The sequence below is a fragment of the Montipora capricornis genome, chromosome 4 (genome assembly GCF_036669925.1).
Source record: "Montipora capricornis isolate CH-2021 chromosome 4, ASM3666992v2, whole genome shotgun sequence".
NCBI lineage: Eukaryota > Metazoa > Cnidaria > Anthozoa > Scleractinia > Acroporidae > Montipora > Montipora capricornis.
In genome coordinates this window covers 38285463-38305167 of record NC_090886.1, presented here as the reverse complement: position 1 = coordinate 38305167, position 19705 = coordinate 38285463, and the positions used below count along the sequence as shown (strand labels likewise).

At 39.5% G+C, this 19705-nt stretch overlaps 1 protein-coding gene across 4 annotated transcripts in view; it reads right to left on the bottom strand.

The window, feature by feature from the left end:
• Positions 1-8327: 8327 nt before the first annotated feature.
• Positions 8328-19705, bottom strand: part of LOC138046904 (synaptic vesicle 2-related protein-like) — a 30673-nt gene continuing 19295 nt past the window's right edge. For 3 of the 4 annotated variants that reach the window (XM_068893517.1, XM_068893516.1, XM_068893518.1), the window contains exons 8-17: positions 18636-18761; positions 18196-18324; positions 15525-15601; positions 14342-14430; positions 13023-13124; positions 12565-12676; positions 12209-12290; positions 11709-11798; positions 9989-10102; positions 8939-9065 (exon numbers count right to left, since the gene is read on the bottom strand). In XM_068893517.1, the coding sequence (XP_068749618.1) occupies positions 9051-9065; positions 9989-10102; positions 11709-11798; positions 12209-12290; positions 12565-12676; positions 13023-13124; positions 14342-14430; positions 15525-15601; positions 18196-18324; positions 18636-18761 (936 nt within the window). In that variant the 3' untranslated portion in view covers positions 8939-9050. Of the gene's footprint in view, positions 9066-9988; positions 10103-11708; positions 11799-12208; positions 12291-12564; positions 12677-13022; positions 13125-14341; positions 14431-15524; positions 15602-18195; positions 18325-18635; positions 18762-19705 lie in introns of all 4 variants that reach the window. The other variant, XM_068893515.1, reaches the window with a different exon arrangement.

Genomic DNA, 19705 nt, shown 5'->3' with positions numbered 1-19705 from the left:
GCGTTAATTCGTATTATTTTGTTTTTTTCTTACAATCGTCGAATAAACTCCGCATTCCACTGACTGGGTGCGGAGTTTATTCGAGGGCGGCGTTAATTGGTACTTTTCCTTCCTTCTGCGGCGTTTAATTCGAGGGCCGCGTTTAATCGAGTAAATACGGTGTGGTGGAAAAGCAGATCTTTACAAGTGTTATTGAAATCCCAAAAGAAAATTGGGGGTAGCCGCGTATTTTTCAAAGATAAATTATTAATCAACAATATTTGTAAAATGCTTTAAAATGCAAAGCAATGTATGGCGTTCTTTTCCAAATGGAAGCGGAAGCTTAATTATCTCAGCAAAATGCATGGTTACCTCCAATTTTATTTTTGGATACTAAGAGCACTTGCTAAGTTCTGCTTTCTCCGAGAAGTTTTACACCGCGCAAAAATATCCCTCTATTAGTAAGCACTATCCATGGGGAAGCCGAGTATCTTGAGATGTGCAGAATGTATGCGCAATAACAATAGTAGGCACCTTCCTTAAGGTGTGTTATGTCACCTTTACCTCCATGGGAAAATTCTGTTACGCATTCCCTCTGTTTCTCAGATTGTGACTTGCCATTGTACGTCGTTAGCCATGCTTGGATGAATTTGAGCAAAAACAACGAGTGTAGAAACACCCCTCATAGTACAAGTCATCTTCATGTATCAGGGAGTTAGCTAAATGTGTGGGTGTTCAGAAATTATTGTTAAAATTCGTAACTATATCCAGTCTCTCATTTGCTGGTCATGACGTTTGCAAAAGTGCAAAAAATATCGTAGAATCAAAATTACTCTTACTTAGTAAGATAATATCAATTATTTGAAACAAGTATATATAAAGTTGTTAATAAGAAAATAATATAGTCTGTTGTGCAATACGTACAGCTTCGTTTTTAGTCCTAACACCTAGAGGGTGAATAAAGAGATTTTGCACTGTAGGAATTCAATACATGGCACACTCTTCAATACCCTTAGATAAATAAAGTTTTTAGAGTGATGTTTTTTTTTCTTTCCCACCAAGTTAATAGTGAAAGCGGCAGGGCTTTTTATATCGTGGAAATGCATAAACAAAACCCCATTTGAAGGAAAGACGTCGTTTTCCTTCTAACCATCTTATACAATACGATCATTAGTAGTAGTTGTGGTTACACATACCTTGGGTTTGGGGCCTACCGGAAGATAAATGGCTTGGATTTGGTTCAGCTCAGGTTTCATGTTACCCTTGGAGATGCGGTTACACAGTAAAAGACTACCCTCAGGGTAAAATTGACGGAATCCTTCCCTGACTTTTCTGCATTTGATGGGGGCATGATCATCCAATACATTTTTATATAACTCTTTCCATGCCCAGTAGATGTCATCTATATCCTCAAATACGTAAGCCGCGATTTGTATATTAAAGTAAATTGACTGAAATTGTAAAATATCTTTGCAAGTTATTGACACCTGTAAGCTTCACTAAAGTCAACCCGAAAATGATAATTTTGCAAGGGTAAACTTTTAATAGGATGTCTTGAGAATAGCTTTGTTTAGTTTATTTGAGTTTTACCACTCAGGGATTGAGGGTCAAGATAGAGATAACCTCCAATCGATAGTGTGTCCATTACAAGAACAGACCACACCCGAGCTCTGTGCCCCAACCTTTGCATTCAGTTAACTTCTTGTCCCACAAAATTTTATGAACAAGGGAAATGTTAGACGAAACCAAACGTATAAATTAAGGTTCTTATCCGATAAGACTTGAAAGTCAAACCTTTCTCCAATTATGATTAACAAGGCAACACTTTCTCCTTAGTTATTTTGAACCCGTGACCTCCCCACATGGTAGTCCCATGCTCAACCAACTGGTCAGCGGTAATTGCAATCTTCAGAAATCTTCGAACTATGGCTCCCATGGCGACCATTTGAAGAATGTGACAAAACGAACCTTTGGTTAAGATAATAGAATGCGCGTCGCTAAAAGTCCGATATGGGAATCTGCTGCTTTCTACTCGACCACTATGTCGACCTTGGTCAGAGCGTGTTCAGAATTTCCTTGCTGTTTGATAATGCTTGATCGGAATTCTCAGCATGTGTGTGGAATACACCTTTTTCCAAAATGGCCACCATTTAGATATTCTTTTGTTTTTATTCAAAGTAGACCTTGATGCCTCGTTCAAGGCAAAATATTCTATTGAATTTTAAGTTTAAGAACGAGACATCAAGGGCTAATTAATTACTGGGTAATATTTCACGTTGTTTTTTTTTTTTTTTGTTCTTTTTTTCCCCGTCTTGGTAAAAGTCTTGCCTGTCACTCCCCTACTAAGTGGTGTCTTAGTGCTTAGAGCCTTCTGCGCGTATATTCTTAGGATCGAGAGGGTAGTGGAAATGCGTAGATTTCTCTGGTGGACACAAAAACCTGCAATGGCGTCGAAAGTCTTGTAACGCGAATGGCGTTTTAGTGGATTTTTAAACAAAATATACCCTTATGGAGCTCAATAATGGAAAGTCAATTTGATAAACAAGACAGGGGGTGAAAAATAAATATTTGAAATCTTAAAAGCGACGAGTAATGGACTTCGACAATAATCTATCGCCCGTCGAGCCGAAATCAAAGTGAGCTGTATTTCTAATATTTTACCAAGTGTGCTGTTATGTAGAACACTGAAATCAAATGGAAAATTCTCTGGTAATTTATGGGTTCAACAAAGACAGAGAACGTATCGAACACCTTGAGTCGGATCTGTGATCTCTGTTGCCTGGCTTTTGTATAATTTTATTTGTACTCAACTCTGCACAGTCATCAGGTAAAAAAATAATTGGAAATGTGACAGCCAAGAATTATCATGAAAGAAAGCTTGTCATTTTGTTGTGCTTCATTATTCAAGGTAAAGGTTTCTTCATGGAAACGGTTTGATCCTGAAATTTATTTTGTTGCAATATTGCGTATGGTAATTTGACACGATTGAGTTTCTTCTCTTCACGCACGTAATGAAATAGGAAGGGGTTTTTGCCTCTAATAGCAAATATGTTGTTTGTTTCAAAAAAATTTTCGCTGGAAAAGGTGGCCTTTATGAATTCAACATGTTTTATAACATGCGAGCTTAACTGGATAGTTTTTATGGCAATAGTAAAGCATTTTCGTGTGAAAATGACGTTAGCGTCTTTCTGGTGTGTTAACTTAATTAAATACACTATGCCTCGTGAGTTTGTATTTGCCGTCTGCCATAACCTTGATTTCCACTCTCAAAATTACCTCCAGAACCTACTTTTTGCGTAGAATAAGCTTTTAGAATGATGTTCTTGTCTTCTGTGGTGATACGTAACGATTCGGGAACATTTTGTGAAAAAACATTTATAACGGGCCACACGCGCAACTTGATCGCCCGATTATGCATGACATCCACTTGGCCTTTTGACATCCCATTGAAAAAAACTCGTAAAATATTCGCGGACCGGTCGATTTCTCTGAAATTTGACAGGATGATTGCTAACGAATTGAGAAAGATTTTTCATGATAAATAAAAATTCCTGAGAATTCGACGAAGAGGTAAATGCGACTAAATTTGTTGCGTGCGTTGCTATTTTTCTTTTGATTGTTGTGCAAATTTTGACAGAGAATATTAAATTATGAAAAAATATCTACGGATAGATCGTTAAAAAATCTTTATTTTTAAGCGGTTATTTGAACAAAAACGATGCAACGCTTGACGAGAAATAATATTTATGTTAATTTTTGAAAGAAGAAAAATTTCGCGGGAATCGGGACGCGGGGAAAATGAGTTAACAAATTTGCATACGTGCTTTGAAATGTGATACGCGACGAGACAGGAATTTTTTCTCTCTGACAAACGATTTTTTCATTGTAGTGTAAAATGAAGTTCAGTTAGGAAGCCAACAATATTTCTTTAACTACCTGGTTAATCGAATTTATTGCTACGACTCGCTAGTGCGAAGATTGTTTACATGAAAGTCACGCTTTTTGCGAATTTTGAGTGTCATGAAATTACATCATTTGCGTGACAATATATCCCTTTACTCTAACCCAAAAACATTCAGATAGTAACAAAGTTCATAATTATTTAACCATTTCTTCTGCTTTTGTCCTTGTCAGCATTGCGATTTGCGATAATTCGCAAGTCTGTTTTTGTATCTCATAGATGTTTAGATTTTCAATTAAATGGCCGCTCAACCTCGCCATTGTGTAAATAGTTCACCCTGAAGTCAAAATAGATACGTTTCTCAGGAACCTGAAAGAGAAGGCTTCCTGACCCGACAGATAAAATATAAATATTCAGTTAAATATTACAACAAAATTAAAAAACCAAAGATGGACGTTTCGTGGCTAAAAAGTACGTTGTTTTACTCTGAAAACGATTTCTATGGGAAAATATACTTTGAGCTTATAAATGCTAAAGTAAGCTGTAAATGTACAAACAAACTTGACTTACCTCTACGTACAGTTGTCCCCGTCTTTTCTGTGCAATCGGAGGGCAAAGTGTATCCGTTTTAGACGGGTTTGTGGCTTACGAATTTTTGCGATGTCGTTAGTTATGAGGGGAAATGACAACTAACGACATATGGTTGCCTAGCACGTGATCAATTTCTTCTTCTTTACAAAAGATCATGACCTTTCCGTTTATTCATAAAAGTCAGAGACTGCAGAAATTTTCGTGTTTTTACGATCGATTGTCCTTAATCTTTCGATGAGAATTCGATTCAGTTATATGATATATAAAAAGTATCTGTCTTTTGGCTTGGCTTTTTCTGGTGGCATCAGATTAGACTAACAAGAGGAGGAATTATGACGCGGAAACAACACCTTCAGTCCTTTCTTAGTGTGTGCAATAGACGTTTGCTTAGTGCAACTGCAAGACATGCTGGAAAACGTCCGTCAGAGCAATTTGCAGTTAGTTTTTTGCAGACTATTCATTCAAAGAAGAAACGAGTGAACTTTACTCAAGACCGTGTTTTGTCATCTTTAAACTGAATTTAAAAGACCTCAAATGGGACAGGACGTTACAAAACAATTAACCGTGTGAACGTGTGAGCCAAAGAGCCTCTGCCGGCGCGAAATGTGGGTGACCCCTAAAATGGTCTTAATGACCCCCCACTTGAAAAAATTAACTGGAACGCTGCAGTTCAATACCACCCAATTCAGTGCCGTCCTTTTTTGTGTAAAACGTACCACATGCAACCCAGTGTACGCTTTATAGAGCGTCTAGTTTGAAACAAAACAATACCATATTCAATTGGCGGCCATTTTGGAAAAAGGTGTATAAGCAGTCAATTAAGCTTTATTGCCTTGGGTCGGGCATACCCCATAGATAAAGCTAGGTAGTTCTGCATACTGTTGCATGGGATAAAAATAGGTATGCAATGCGTATCGCATTTCGAAGATAGTAAGAGGGGCGCCAAAACGGTACGAGGTTTATAAACCTCTTGAATTCAAGCTGTGAAAGGTTTCTGGTTGTTGTACATACTCTTGTCGCATTTTCACAGACATCTCTGCCCTGTTCTTGGAATCTTTAACTTAAACGCTTGACGTAGTTGACAGCTGTGCTATGACGTCCACCCTTGTCATTAGCGGAAGTTGGCAGATGGACTATCAGGGGCCCAAAACATGAAGTCGTCGTGTACGTTCGTCATCACGAATCACACAAAAACCAGCTGCAAAACTGAACAATTTTTTGGGTGCAGCGAAACCGAAAAACACGCAAGGATTTAAAAGTTGTTATGCAGCTGTCACCACACTGGAATCACTTGCTTGGCCGTGCGTTCGCCACCAAAAGCGCTACAAGCTTCCACGCATGCTCGGTATGATGAACTTTTTCACGTATGAAAACTTAGACTGCACTCTGGACATACTCAGCGGTGAATTAGTCACGCTAACACTGGAAGAAATTACGCATTCCATTGGTAGGGCTCGGTGACCAGAAGGAGTCGTGCCTTGCCGTTCACAGAGAGGTCATGTGAAAAATCCAAAATTCTCGCTGGTAGCATACCTGTTTAACATATGACATTTTTAGTTAAACAGAAAGTCCTGCGGAGACCATGCGGAATGCATCGAAGTCACTCCTAAGAAAACACGTTTTCATGCCTCGGACTTATAATATTCCTAAATATTGTTTGATATATCTCGGTCAATATCCAAAATATATCTTACACAATGACTTGTCCCTGGGGGATATGAGATAGTTTCCTTTTCGTGCGCCGCCACAGGTTACGCTCCTGCATGTGGCACGTGTCGTAGGTACAGAAATTCGTCAACAAATGGACGCTTGTATGTTTCGAATAGGAAACAGTTTCCACCGTCCTATTACAGTTTCCTTAGAAAATTGTAAGGAGTTTTTAATACTCAAACAAGTCTTATGAGTTTGATGGACTTAATGCGGAAGCAAATTCAACCATTCAGAACGCCGAATTAAGATCACGTGATCAACACTGGCCAATAAGATAGCGCAGGATTGCATTCTTTTACCAATTTCGACCTCAGATCAGTAGGCAATTTAAAATCCAAAATTTAAAAATACCGATTTTCTGATTGGCCAATCTGTCCACGAAAACTACATTCTGCAATTTGATCGGTTAAATAGACCAAATCGTCTAACTCAATGTTGTATCGAATTCAAATCGTTTGGGAATAAAATGTTTCCTTCCCAGTATTTCCATATCACTTAAATGTGAATGCTACATACCACAAAAAAGAACCTCAAGCCCGGGAGATTTGAATTTGGTACAACACTGAGTAAGACGAATTGGTCTATTTGCTTGCTGCCGCATTTTTTAATATCCTGAGGAAAAAAAACCACAACAAGAAATTACCCTCTGAGCTCATTCCCCATCATCATCCCCTCATCTTGCTTCTATTTCTCCCCCTCTGTCCATTACTTCAGCCCCTAAAAACCTCTCTCATAATGGAGGCCAAATAAAATATTCTTTTGTGTTAATGCTAATAAGCCTTTCTAGCCTCGCTACGACAAGCAAGTTTCAAAAGAATATTTGAAAATGAGGGCAGTAGGACTAATCAACATAAACACAAAAGAATGCAAAAGAGGTCGCCATTTATGAAAGTGGAAAAAGAAAGTCAGTGTTATGCAGTACTCGAATGGACGGGTTGATTTGTTGAGAAACTGTATTAGTGCGTCAGTGAGGAGTTTAACTCGAAAATTTGGCTTTACAAAACGAGTTTATTACGTCAAATAACTCGCAAATCTTTACAACTTATCCCTTTACACTTTCTGACTAAGTTTCAAATTGCATATTTTGAGGCAAAAATGTAAAAATTCTGCGGTACCAGCCTCATTTTTGGAAATAACATTGCAATTTGTAGGGAAATATTACATCTTTACAAAAGAGGATGAGGCAAGAGAACGGATCCCCCACACATGGGCCTCTTCCAATTACAGTTTTTTAAAATCTAATTTTAACTGCGCAGCTATTTTTAGAGAGGCACTTGATTGGCCAGTTGTAATGACGTAATGAAATTTTAAATATGCGCGGCATTGGGAACAACAAATTAAAATAGCTTTGTGAAACTAAAAACTATGACGGGGCATGGGGATCCGTTCTCTTGGCTTATCCTCTCTTGATCTTTAGGTTGGGCATTTAGTCAAAGAACGAATCCTTTCTCTTCTCCCCTTCTTTGTTTACAAAACTGTTCACATCCCAATTTCGAGAGCACAAGATAAGGCAATCCAGATGCCCATGGAGATGAACAAAGCAAGAGGTTAATTTAAAAGGTACCTTCTCAGAACAAGTGAGGTACGACTTACATAATTTTTTAAACGACTTTGACTTTCTATATTACTGTACAATATTTTAAATCATGGCTTAAGTCAAATATTTAACACTCTTAAATTATTAAACGATTCAACGGTGCGATACCAGAAATTATTAAATCCTGAACCTCGGATAATGCAATTCTCGTGCTCTGATTGGTTCACTCAATCTCGGTTATCAGCTCATATACTTTAGTTTGACCTTATATGGTAAATGATTGCGCTTAGCGTTGCTACACTAAAAACGTTTACGCCAGAAAGCAAATTTCTTTCGGTATAAAGCAAAAGAAAAACGTTTTTGTGGAAAACGAAGCTTAGAGATATGCGAAAAGGTAAGAAATGTTTTTGTGATGAGCCTGCGTCTGTCTGACCACGAGGTATTACACAACATCGCATCTTCATCAACTTTTTTCGATTTCGCTAGGATTTCGCTTTTTTCGCTCGTATTTTGTACTTCTAAACTTTTGGAGTTTAAGGAATTTAATAAAACAATTATTCCATTCGCGCTTGTTGGATATGAGAGTGGTTATAGCCAACTCGGCGCTACGCGCCTCGTTAGCTATTTACCATCTCTTATCCAACACCCGCTCATAGAATAATTGTTAAATATTCCTATCAATAGACCACCATTATTCAACACTAACCATAAACAAAGGGGCATGTTGAACGAATTTAACAGTCAAGCACATAATATACCACCAAACTTTCCCTTTCTTGGAGGTTTATGACCAGCAAAACCTTAAGAAAAAGTTACTAGAGGGGAAAGGACCTCAAAATCTCTGACAGCGAGGCCAACTGAATTCCCAAGTTTTCCGCTACCGAAACGACAACCTTAGCCTAACAATCAAGGGAATGGAGTCCAAACTGGCCGTCGTGCGTTCACGTTTTCCACGTTACTTATGATTTTCCTTAATTTGAGTTGCAGATTCGCGGAGAACCGGGAAAAAATGTAGCCTGCGAACAGGCGTGGAATGGCGCGCGGTCAACAGCTGGGGAATTGGTGCGAGCGGGGAAAAGGACCTGAGACCCGGGTTCGCGCCATCAGAGGTTTTTTTTTTTCCAGTCCTCGGTCAGTGCCTCTAACTCGCGTAGCACTCTCTCGGACCTTTGAAAAAAAAATTCCTCTGGCACCCAGGGTAGAAAAAAAAAAACACATCGTACTCGCAAAGTGAATATTTTTCTCATTAAATTCTCTTAAGTGGTGTCATCTCAGTCGTTGATCAATGTTTCTAGTGGTGGAAATTAACAGCGTTCACCACTTGTCCCTGAATCAGTGCATTGATTCCTGTGAAATAAGTTAAAGGATAACAATAAACTCAAAGTTGAAACTAAGGTTTATTCCAAAAGGCTTTAAAACTCGAACGCGCTCAATCGTTCGTTTGTCCTTAATATTAACAGGCAGTCAGATATATGAATGTACCTGTTGACATTTTCCCTTCGTATAAAATATATCCTAATTTGCTTTGGTTCTGTTAACATGCCAAGCAAGCTTTTCAATTGGGTATCGCGAGCGATTTTAAATGGAGAGATGTCACACGTCACGCACGAGCGAGCGGGACAACGCGAGAGACCTCAGTCTTCATCGTCACTGCAAATGTGAATTTTGCCAAAATGAGGATTAACAGCCCACAGAGCATATTTACTGTCAAAATAGACCTTAGTGGTGGCACTTATCAGTGATCAAGTTTGAGCTTCTAGGCAGTAACTGCAGAAATATGATAGAAATGGAAGTATAAGTGCTTCAAATCTGTTTTCAGTCACCTTAGGAGTTCCCAAATGACAAATAAATCCAAAGCAGAACACCATGACCATGAGTGAATCTAGTGAATCTACATGTAGTTCAATCATACAACTAGATTGGTTACTATGACACCCGCGTCAAGTCAAGATGGGAAGTCACGTGTGACATCATCAATGGCTTGCCAGTTGATTGCCTAAGGTAACAATGCTAGGTGAGAGAAGCGGTTTTAAATATGGACTGTCTGAGGAAAATAAGATAACCCTGGAACAGCGAGACGCGCGAGTTTTCATCTCCAAGTCGTGAGCCCCTCAGAGCAAAAAGTAAAACACTTGCAAAATTATTCCGCCTAACGATAACAACGTCTGTGATCGAGTGCGCCACTGACTAATTGTTATTGTTCAGTGTAAAAAGCTCACTTAGAATATACAAAAACAGCTACCTCGACAGAGCCACAAAGAGGGACTTACCACCATTGGTCTTCCTGTGGTTTCTATTGGAAGCAGAAGTGTGCATACTGTGCACAAGAGAGACATCACTCCATAAACACCTAATGCTAGACGTAGTGATACTCTTAGAAGCACCTGAAACGACCAACAAAGATACAATACTAGAGTTCTTCAAAGTCTTGGCTAAAATGGTATTTGTTCTTGTTGACAAAAATGGGTACAAAATTCTTCCGCAATAAAATAGTTTCCACTAAGTCATGGCAGAGGTCATGCCTTTAAACCCACTCATAGCGACACAGTTAGCGCTTGGCTTGCGGTTGCTTTTAAGGTAAGGTGATTTCATCTCATTATGTCTACTTGACGAGTAAATAATTATTGGAGGGAAACTTAACTAATCTTTCTTGAGACAAAAGAAGAGAAAGTTGAGGAGAAGGTTGAGGGGACACAACCTCGTTCCCAGGGTCTCTCTTCTCTGCCTCCATTGTCGTTGAGAAAAAGACCCTGGTTCACGCTGGTCACGTGGCAATCGTCGACAAACCTTTTGCCATTGGGGTAGTGTTTTCGTTATGATACCGCAACTGGGCGAAAGCGTATTCGTTTGACAAGGCATTTTTTAAATAAGTAATCTTTATCTTACAAGTTTAAAAAAGGCCAAAAGAGCTGATGTTATATTCCCACAGGAGATGAATTCCCACAAGACAACTTCTATGTCGAGCGGCGATTGACGTTCACAAAAAAAAAAATTGATTTCGTTAGTAGCTAAAGTTGCTTCTAAAGAACGTACACTAACATAAAAGAATACACCAAACACTACGTTTGCTTGATAAAAATGTCTCTTATTTTACCGGGGCTAGAAATATACACCGTATTAAAGTGCTGAGCAGTGGTAAAAATAAGTATCTTAACGACATCGACAATTTAAACGAAGTTGTTGAAATATAAACATCGTAAATCAAAACTGTCAACTTGCTGCACAAGATTGCGACTTTAGGAATCACGTTGTTTAACATTCGAAAGAAAAACGAAAATCAAAGAACAAAATAAAATACCTGCACATGTTAATACAGTTTGAATATATGATTTGAGGTCGGTAAGTGACCTAAGAACTTAAATAACATCACACCGGATGATCGCTGAACATGTTTGTTTCCCATGAATAAACGTTTCGCTTGTTTTTCTGCACAACAAAATCTTCTTTAAAATTGTCGCAAACTATTAACATTCTTCGTTGATCCGGACCTTCACACCGGTGAAAACTTGAATGACGCGAGTATATTTTCTGTGGCGTCCGATCGATTTGACACAACTTTTTGCCTTTCACGTCGAATTCCATACGTGTAGTACATAAAATACTGCGGTCAAACGTTTTGTCGATGGTCATCTGGTCACAAAGTCAATTGCGTGCTGATCCCTTCTTCGCTATGTCGACAAGGCCTTCATTGCCACCCATCCCCCAACACACATTTGGTGAACTTCCCAGATTCTGGGAGACACGTGACCAGCGTGAACCACGGTCATTTCTCAATGACAATGGAGGCAGAGAGGAGAGACCCTGGGAACGAGCTTGAAGGGAACACTTCATGACATTTAACATACGGAACGGGCACCTCATGATCTTACAGCGCTTCTGGAAAAACTGGGGAATTGCGAGATCGCGTTAAAAGAACCGGCTTCCCTGAAAGGGTGCACTGCACATGGTGTTTATTTTATAAAAGCATGAAAAAATCAAAGTGATCCATACCTGTGATACAAAGGGTGTTAGCATGGCTCCAATACGAGCCACCGCACTACAGAAACCAAGACCTAAAGCACGAACAACCGTGGGATACACCTGTAAAAAGAATCAAAAGTGTGACGATTGAGTTAAGCCGTTACGGGTTTGGTAGATTTTTCGCGTTTACCCAAAAAAGCTCCATTTTCATGGTCGATTTGGTTGATTGGCTATCTCAACCGGCATCAAAGCAAATGGAAAAGTTCAAAACAGGCGAGGGTTAGCAGAGACCGCTCTTGTTTTCACGGGCGCTGGATCAACCCTCTGGAAACGCTCGCGTAGAAGTCAAGCAATGATTATTCCCAGGATTTATCGTGGTTCAACAGATTATTTTATGGCCTCGATAGTCTAAGCCGCAGAAACACTAAACGAATTAATTTAGCTTGTCAACCTAGTTAGTCACCTTCCTTCATTGGTTGCCAAGCTTTGCTTTATTCTGACGAAGATCTCAAAAACTTGGTTTTAAGTACCTCAGGTGTGTACACATAGAAACCCTGAAACGCTCCTGATATAAAAGCCCTAACTCCAAATATCAATATTGTCATCAGAGTTCTAGGAAAAAAGAAAACAACAAAAAAAGTCCAGTAAAAATTAATTGTAAATTTAAGTGCTTGCATTGTGCAAATCCACAAAAGTATGCAATTTGCGAAGTGCGCGTGCTCAGAATGGAAAACTCGTACTCGTGACACTCTTGTCAGGACTCCTATCTAAAGGTCCCTCTATATTAGTAAACTGGCGGTGGAGGTGCCTTCAAGAGCTTACTCCAGTATTTAAACAAAAAACAAACAAACAAACAAACAAACAAACACAATAACGTGTCTCTTACCTTCCAGAACAGATAAAAAGAAGAAAGTAACACAACCCCGTGAAAAAGAACTGAACCGCCATGGTTTTCTTTCGGCCGAATCGCTCCAGGCACAGCATCGTAAAAATGACACCTACAAAAGATCAACTTACGTTAAGGCCACAAGTATTGTGAGTTTGCCTGTACGTTGTACCAACGCAATTTGCAGCTTGTATAATTTTCTTCGCGCCTCTCTCCCAGTCTCTTCTCGTTTTTTTCTCCTCGCTGCAGTCTCACCGCGTTGTGCGTTTTCGGATTTCTTTGCTCCCTCTCCACTACCCAGAGAGGTAGTCTAGATCGGACATAACAATCTGTGAAGGACACAGTGGCACGAATAGCAATGCACCAGATTACACACCCTTTATCTGACGGTAAGCCGACTGCTCGCTATTTGCGAACGAGCACAAAAAAAGAAAGGTTTTTCCCAGCATAAACTGTACCTGGAAACTCAGCCAGTGTTGTCCACATCATGTCCACATAGTCATTGAAAGTTAGAAGCTGACATCCACAATCGGGATTCTTTACAGCACCAAGATCGGATGCTAAATTGAAAAACAAAGATCGCCGGATGTTTCAATTCACATATAGTTTCCTCAGTCTCTCATCATTCTCGAATCTACAGCGTGTATGCCAGTCAAACGGTGAAATATTTAACAACTATTCCATGAGCGCACGTTGGATATGTATATGAAGTCGTATGAACTTGCTCGTGTATTTCGTGATTTGTGGACACGAGTAACGTTTTAATAGTTCTCAAATTTGCATGAGCAGGTAAGTACTATTATTACTCCATCAATGTTTCCACAGGAACTTCCGAATTGTCGTCTATTACCTTTCTTGCACTCTGCAATCTCCAGGTGATCTGGTGACGTAATTCGGAGGAGTGGGGAGAAAAATTTTAACGCTGTATCCCACAACCGCGCGCGGCCTTATTTTCGAATTCAACATGGCAGAGGCGAGGTTAGATCTCGTCGGGTCTACTTCGATGTTCATTCAGTAAAACAGGAAATGTGGTAGACACGTAATGATCTGTTGAGTTTTGGCGATGGAAATACTGCAGGGAGTTTGGAAACAACACCTAAGGCCGCGCGCGGTTGTGGGATACGGCGTTAAATGTTTTCTTCCAAGTCCTCCAAATTACGTCACTAGATCACCTGGCTAGCCTGCGTAGCTAGCGACAGGCAAATAATGAGCGGAGAATGGGGAAGGGCGCTATTTCACAGCGTCCCTCTCCTTTCAAATTTGGCCGCTCGTTATTTGCCTCTTGCGCCAACCGGCAACCCCGCCAGCTACACGGGCTTTCTGTGACCTATTTATTCACTCGTCATTGACCAATCAGAAACGCCTTGTTCTTTAGAGTATAAAATATAGGATGGTCAATACCTTTCGAGGCATGTAAAGCCGACTTGGCAAAATCCAATCTCGAATTCAACAAAACCGATCGATTGTTTGATTACATTACAATGAGTTTTGAACGTTTCGATACTTTAAAATTTCGCCCGACCAAACTTTTTCAGCTTGGCAACAACTATAGCAATAATAAGGTATACGAGCTGATAACCGACATTTAGCGAGTCAATCAGACCGCTACATTGTAGTTTACGTGCAAAACCTAAAATAAGGGAAATTATGCATCGACCTCCCTTCAAAAGCAACTTTGTACTCATACTGACTCTCTTCGAAAGGGAGGTTCAGTGTCAATCACTAACTAAGTCTTCTAGCGTGGTTTTTGTTCAAATTGTAACCCTAACCCTCATACCTTGGCAACTTCCGTTATTCTCACTTAGACCTTGATACAACTCTGTAGTCATCAGCACAATACCATAATAAGTGAAGGCTAAATTAAGCCTGCAAATAAAAAACGAAAATGTCCATGGTACACCTTACAGCGCGCCGCAGTTACTTACATGGGACACTATGGTTTCGTACATTGGGTGCCCTGTGTCACACCGTAATGTGACAGTACTAGCAAGTTCATTGCGCGTTCTTTGTTTTTATATTTTAGTGGTTAGCCCTAGAAGCAATAGCTTTGTTCAACGCGGCGGCTCTACGGGGAGGGTGCAGGGGTGCCCACTATCATACTCCATTCAATTTTATTCAACTTTGATTCTGTTCACATCTGCGAAAATTCAAATTCAGTAGGCAGGGTAACCTCGCAGTGTGATACAAAATGGCGCCGTATCTCGTGGCTGCCACAAGTATCACCACCATGCTTGAGGCGAGAAGAGAACCAAGGATAGCTTCCGAGAATAGAAAAAGACAAATCCAAATCTTCGCTCATACCACCACGTGTTCGCCATTCTGTTCAATTACGCACTGTAATTACTTCAAACAATCTCAAGGGGGTTGAAGTAATTAATTTGACCCAGTTAGAGCGGTTTTCAAATGAGTGTCGTAAAACCAAAACCAAAATAATTACTTTGGCCAATCAAAAAGGACGGAGACAATCCAGTAAACCAATCAAAACTCGAAGTAATTACACGTAGCCGACACAAAGCGCGCGAAAATGTGTACGCACGAGCCATTATTGGTTTTGGTTTCACTCCTGATTGGTTGAAAAAATGGCGCGAAAACTTTGAACCAATCACTGAGTGAAGTAATGCAAAACCACAGTAATTCACTAATTACTTTCGACACTCAATTGAAAACCGCTCTATAATCAGGGACTGTAATTAGTTGGTGTGAACCCATTTCATATTTAATTCGATTATAATTCGATAATAATCGAGGCCTAATGTGAACACGGCTGAGTTTAAAATAGTGTGAGAGGTTTTGTAGTTACTCATTTGGGTTTCTTTTAAATGCAAATCAAATCAATCGTAGGTATTTTTGGAGACGTACGCACCAACATTACTTCACTTTCTCTTTGTTCGATTACTGTTATGGCGAAAAAATAAAGCATAAATTTTACTGATTTGCACATGCAGTTAAACGACACTTACCATATAAACCACAATAAAAATGTTGTTCTTCTAAATTCTGGACTAATCAAGTCCTTAAATCTTCCTTGAATGGAATTCTGTCATAATGAAGGAAAAAATTGGGTAGACTTTCATATACCGGACTAAAATGGCAGAGGACAAAAGAACCACTGCAGGGGTTTCACTAAAAGCCGATCAACGGCGGTATACCGCCGCCTGTTTGTCAGAAATTTGCCTCTCACCGCCGGCTTGTCTGCCTTGATTTACGCTCAAACCCTTGTAAAAGACAAGAGAGATCTCCGCTTAAATTGATACGCCCCAGCAGGTACAAAACACAGGTCACAGGTCATTGTTTTACCAATACAGAAAGTATCCTAAACATTCATAAAAGCTAACCTTAGGCCTAATTAGGCCTAAAACAAAAGTTTTTAGGCCTAAGGTTAGCTTTTATGAATGTTTAGGATACTTTCTATATTGATAAAACAATGAGCTGTGACCTGTGACCTGTGCCCTAGGACCTGTGTTTTGTACCTGCCGGATACGCCCTGCATTGTTATTCCGATTTAGTCCTTGCTCATTAGGTGGTGTTATGTGCACATTATTCTTTTGTTTTATGGACAGAAATTATTTCGGATTCGGCATATGAAAGACCAGCCAAAAGAATTGGACAAAAGTAAGTATAAACACACACCAGAAAAGTTCAGTTTTGTTCTTGCCAGCTTACAAAGTCAACACCCATACTTTCACAGAACTCAAGTTGGACAACTTATTGTCCAGGGGTTATTAATGAGGTGCTATGGTGGTTAACACCTTGGCAAAAATTTTCAAGTCAAACAGAGTAACAGGCCAGTCACTCTATTCATTATTTTATTTCAAGGTTATCGGGAAGATATCGTTGACGTCACCTATTGTCATTAATGTGCCAACCAGAGCCTCACTGGCAGTAAACGGTCTCTTGCTCCTGTGGTTGGCACATTTGAAGAACAAAAGCAATGTTTGTAAACAGATATCTTGCAGGCTATCAGAGAATCTTTGCTGACATTTTGTTTCATTAACAACATGCTATTTATAAATTGACTTCAAAAGGCAAAAGAAATTCTTAAAGCACTAATGATCCCATACAGTCTTTGTAAAATGTCGAATTTTCAAAGCATCATTACCCACAGATTATGTGGAATATCCTGATCAAATTTTCAGAGACTGCTCATTATGCAATGCACTTTCGATAGTCTGTACTTTATTCTTGGCTGACTGATTACAAATTGGTAGCATTGTGTTAATGAGGCAAAAACAATTAATGTAAACATAGATTCCCCTATATAGCCAGAACAAGGGATCCCCCCACCCCCTTTAATTTTGGTAATGGAAAAAGGGAGTGTTGCCGATAAAAAAACAACATTGTTATGGGGGAGGGGGTTAGATGAAAAGATTTCTCCGAGATTCCTTAAAAGGGGAAAGTGTCTCAACCCTTTTGGCACTTATTGAAGCAACTGGAGAAGAACCAATCAAAGAGGCTGAACCAAGACTGAACCAACAAACTCATACCACATACAAAACTGAGGCTAAGGATCTAGCCTTGGCCAAAATTGCGGAAGGCGCAATGCACAATGCCCAGATTTGTTAAGGTGTTGAATCCAGAGAAAACTGGATGCTTCAAAAGAATATCTCAGATGACAAGAATGAACTTTATCATTTTAAGTGCCAAATGAATTTAGTGCTGGTATACTAACTGGGGACACCATACAGAATTTCAAATCAAATCAAATCAAGTTGGGTTGGTTCTTCGGTACATGGGAAAACTGCCAGGGTAAGGCAAAGTCTGCTACGAGCCTAGTGACCCCATCAGGCCGGCGCTTATCTCTGGTTACTGTTGCATGAAGCGACTAGGAGTATTTCTACTCCCCCTGGATGAGATGCTAGTCCATCGCAGGGTTACCCGCAGCACTTAATTTTGCCGGTACCCATTTATACACCTGGGTGAAGAGAGGCACTGTGAGAGTATAGTGTCTTGCCCAAGAACACAACACAATGACCCAGCCAGGGCTTGAACCTGGACCCCTCGATCCGGAGTCCAGCGTGCTAACCATTAGGCCAACGCGCCTCTCACAAAACTGCCAGCGTACCCAGAGAAAAACCTCTTGGAGCTGAGTAGAGAACCAACTACCGGTAAGTCAGCCCACATGTGACATGTACCAAGTCTGGGAAATTCACTTTAGAATGCAATTGGCCCTTTGTATGATGTGCCATGTGATCTTGTCAATCATAAAAATGGCCGTGATGCAAAATAGATGCCAGAAATGGAATGTCAGTTTTCAGGCCACTCACATCTACATGTAGATGAAAGATTTTACAGTGATTTTAATGCTTAAAAAATTAACCGAGATTTATATCGAAAACAGCTGTTGGATGGTAGCACACCATGCTTTTACACATTTTTTTAAACATATTTTTTCAAACTTTCAAACTGCTCTAAAATCACGCACTTAAACGTCAGTGGCCTCAAAATTGACATAATTTCATCACGGTTTTTCCATTTCTTGCATCTATTTCATAGCACAACCATTTTTATGATTGACACTTGGTCACATGACACAGTCATGCAAAGGGCCTATTCCTGCATGCAATTACTTAATTGACTAAGAGGAGGAAGGAGAGTTACAAATACATGTAATAACTACATGGTATACAGTACCTCACTAGCATCTTGCAGAGTTCCTACAGGCACTTCAGTCTTATTGGCCCTTGCTACTTTTTGAAGCATTCTAACTGCTTTTTCTTTTTCACCAGAAGCAAGATAGTATCTACAGGACTCTGGAAGCCACTGTTAAGAGCAGGAAATAAAAATATATACCCTAAGTTGCTTATCAAACTACCAGATCTCCCAACTTTTATTTCATGTCCATGGAATTCCCACACTTCAAATAAAATGTCATTTCATATAAACTATTATTTTTAAAAATCACTTGATTCACTTCCTCATGACATAATTTAATTGAAATCATAATAGCTCAGCAAGTGATCTTGGTATCCAGACTGAGATAATTCGCCTCAATTTGGAAAAGAAAGTCATACAATGTACATTATTTTTAAAACTTGTCACATATATTTTAGATTAATTTTCACTGTACTTACATAACTCATAACAACAAAGATAAAAAGAGGCAGCGACAGAAATCCTAACAACCATCTCCACCCTAGTGTGGGCATCACTGCCATGGCAACTCCTACTGTAAAACATGATCCTATTGCCCAGAAAAACTGCAAAAAAAAGAAACTCATCAATTTTGTAGCTGTTAGGGCCAATTTACATGGTACGATTTTTGTCGCTTTGACATATATGACTTGTCGTAGCATTTCAAAACATATTTTAAAAAATGCTGCAACAATCGTAAGTCATGTCTTTGGCCTGTGGTTAGCTTGCTGCATGCCCCAAAAATTGTACCATGTAAATCGGCCCTTAAAAAGAACAGGTTAAGGTACATGTAACATGAGACCTTTCGCTGGCACAAGTAAGACCAGTAACTGTGTACCACGCAAGAAAAACTGCATACCAGGGATGTGGCTAAAATTTTGTTAAGACAGTAATGTGCACTTACATGTAATAAGCGGGTACTTAATTTGGGCTGAAGGCCCAGGTGGACACGCCTGTAGGGGGGGTCTGGGGGCATGCTCTGCTGGAAATTTTTGAAATTGATTTTAGGAAGTAAATTAAAGGCCATTTGTGATGTTCTCATCAACAAAAATTCACTGCATTGTACGTTCTTTTTCAGTCGGGAAAATCACCTTGCCAATCTGAAGAAGTGTGAACCACACAAGCCACACCCTGTTTGTTGTTTCGGATACTTATGATTGTCCAGAAATGAAAATAATTAGATGCATGCATGATAATTTTTGGTATCCAGCATGAAGTGTCCCATTCAAACCAAACCTTAACCATCATGTGTTTTAAACATGTTTACTTAAACATGGTTTTAAAGTGTTTACTTTTTAAACCATTGTATACTGATGTTTGTCAACTACAAATTTAGCACAGATCAAAACATGTTATACTATTAAAACTCACCTGAATCTTAAACCCAGTTTAATTAAACATGTCTTGTTGGTTGAATGGGGTATCAGCATTGGCTATTTATTTCCAATAAGGTAACCCTACACACTACTCAATTGAAACCCCCCTCCCCCCCCCCCCCCTTCTTCCCCGG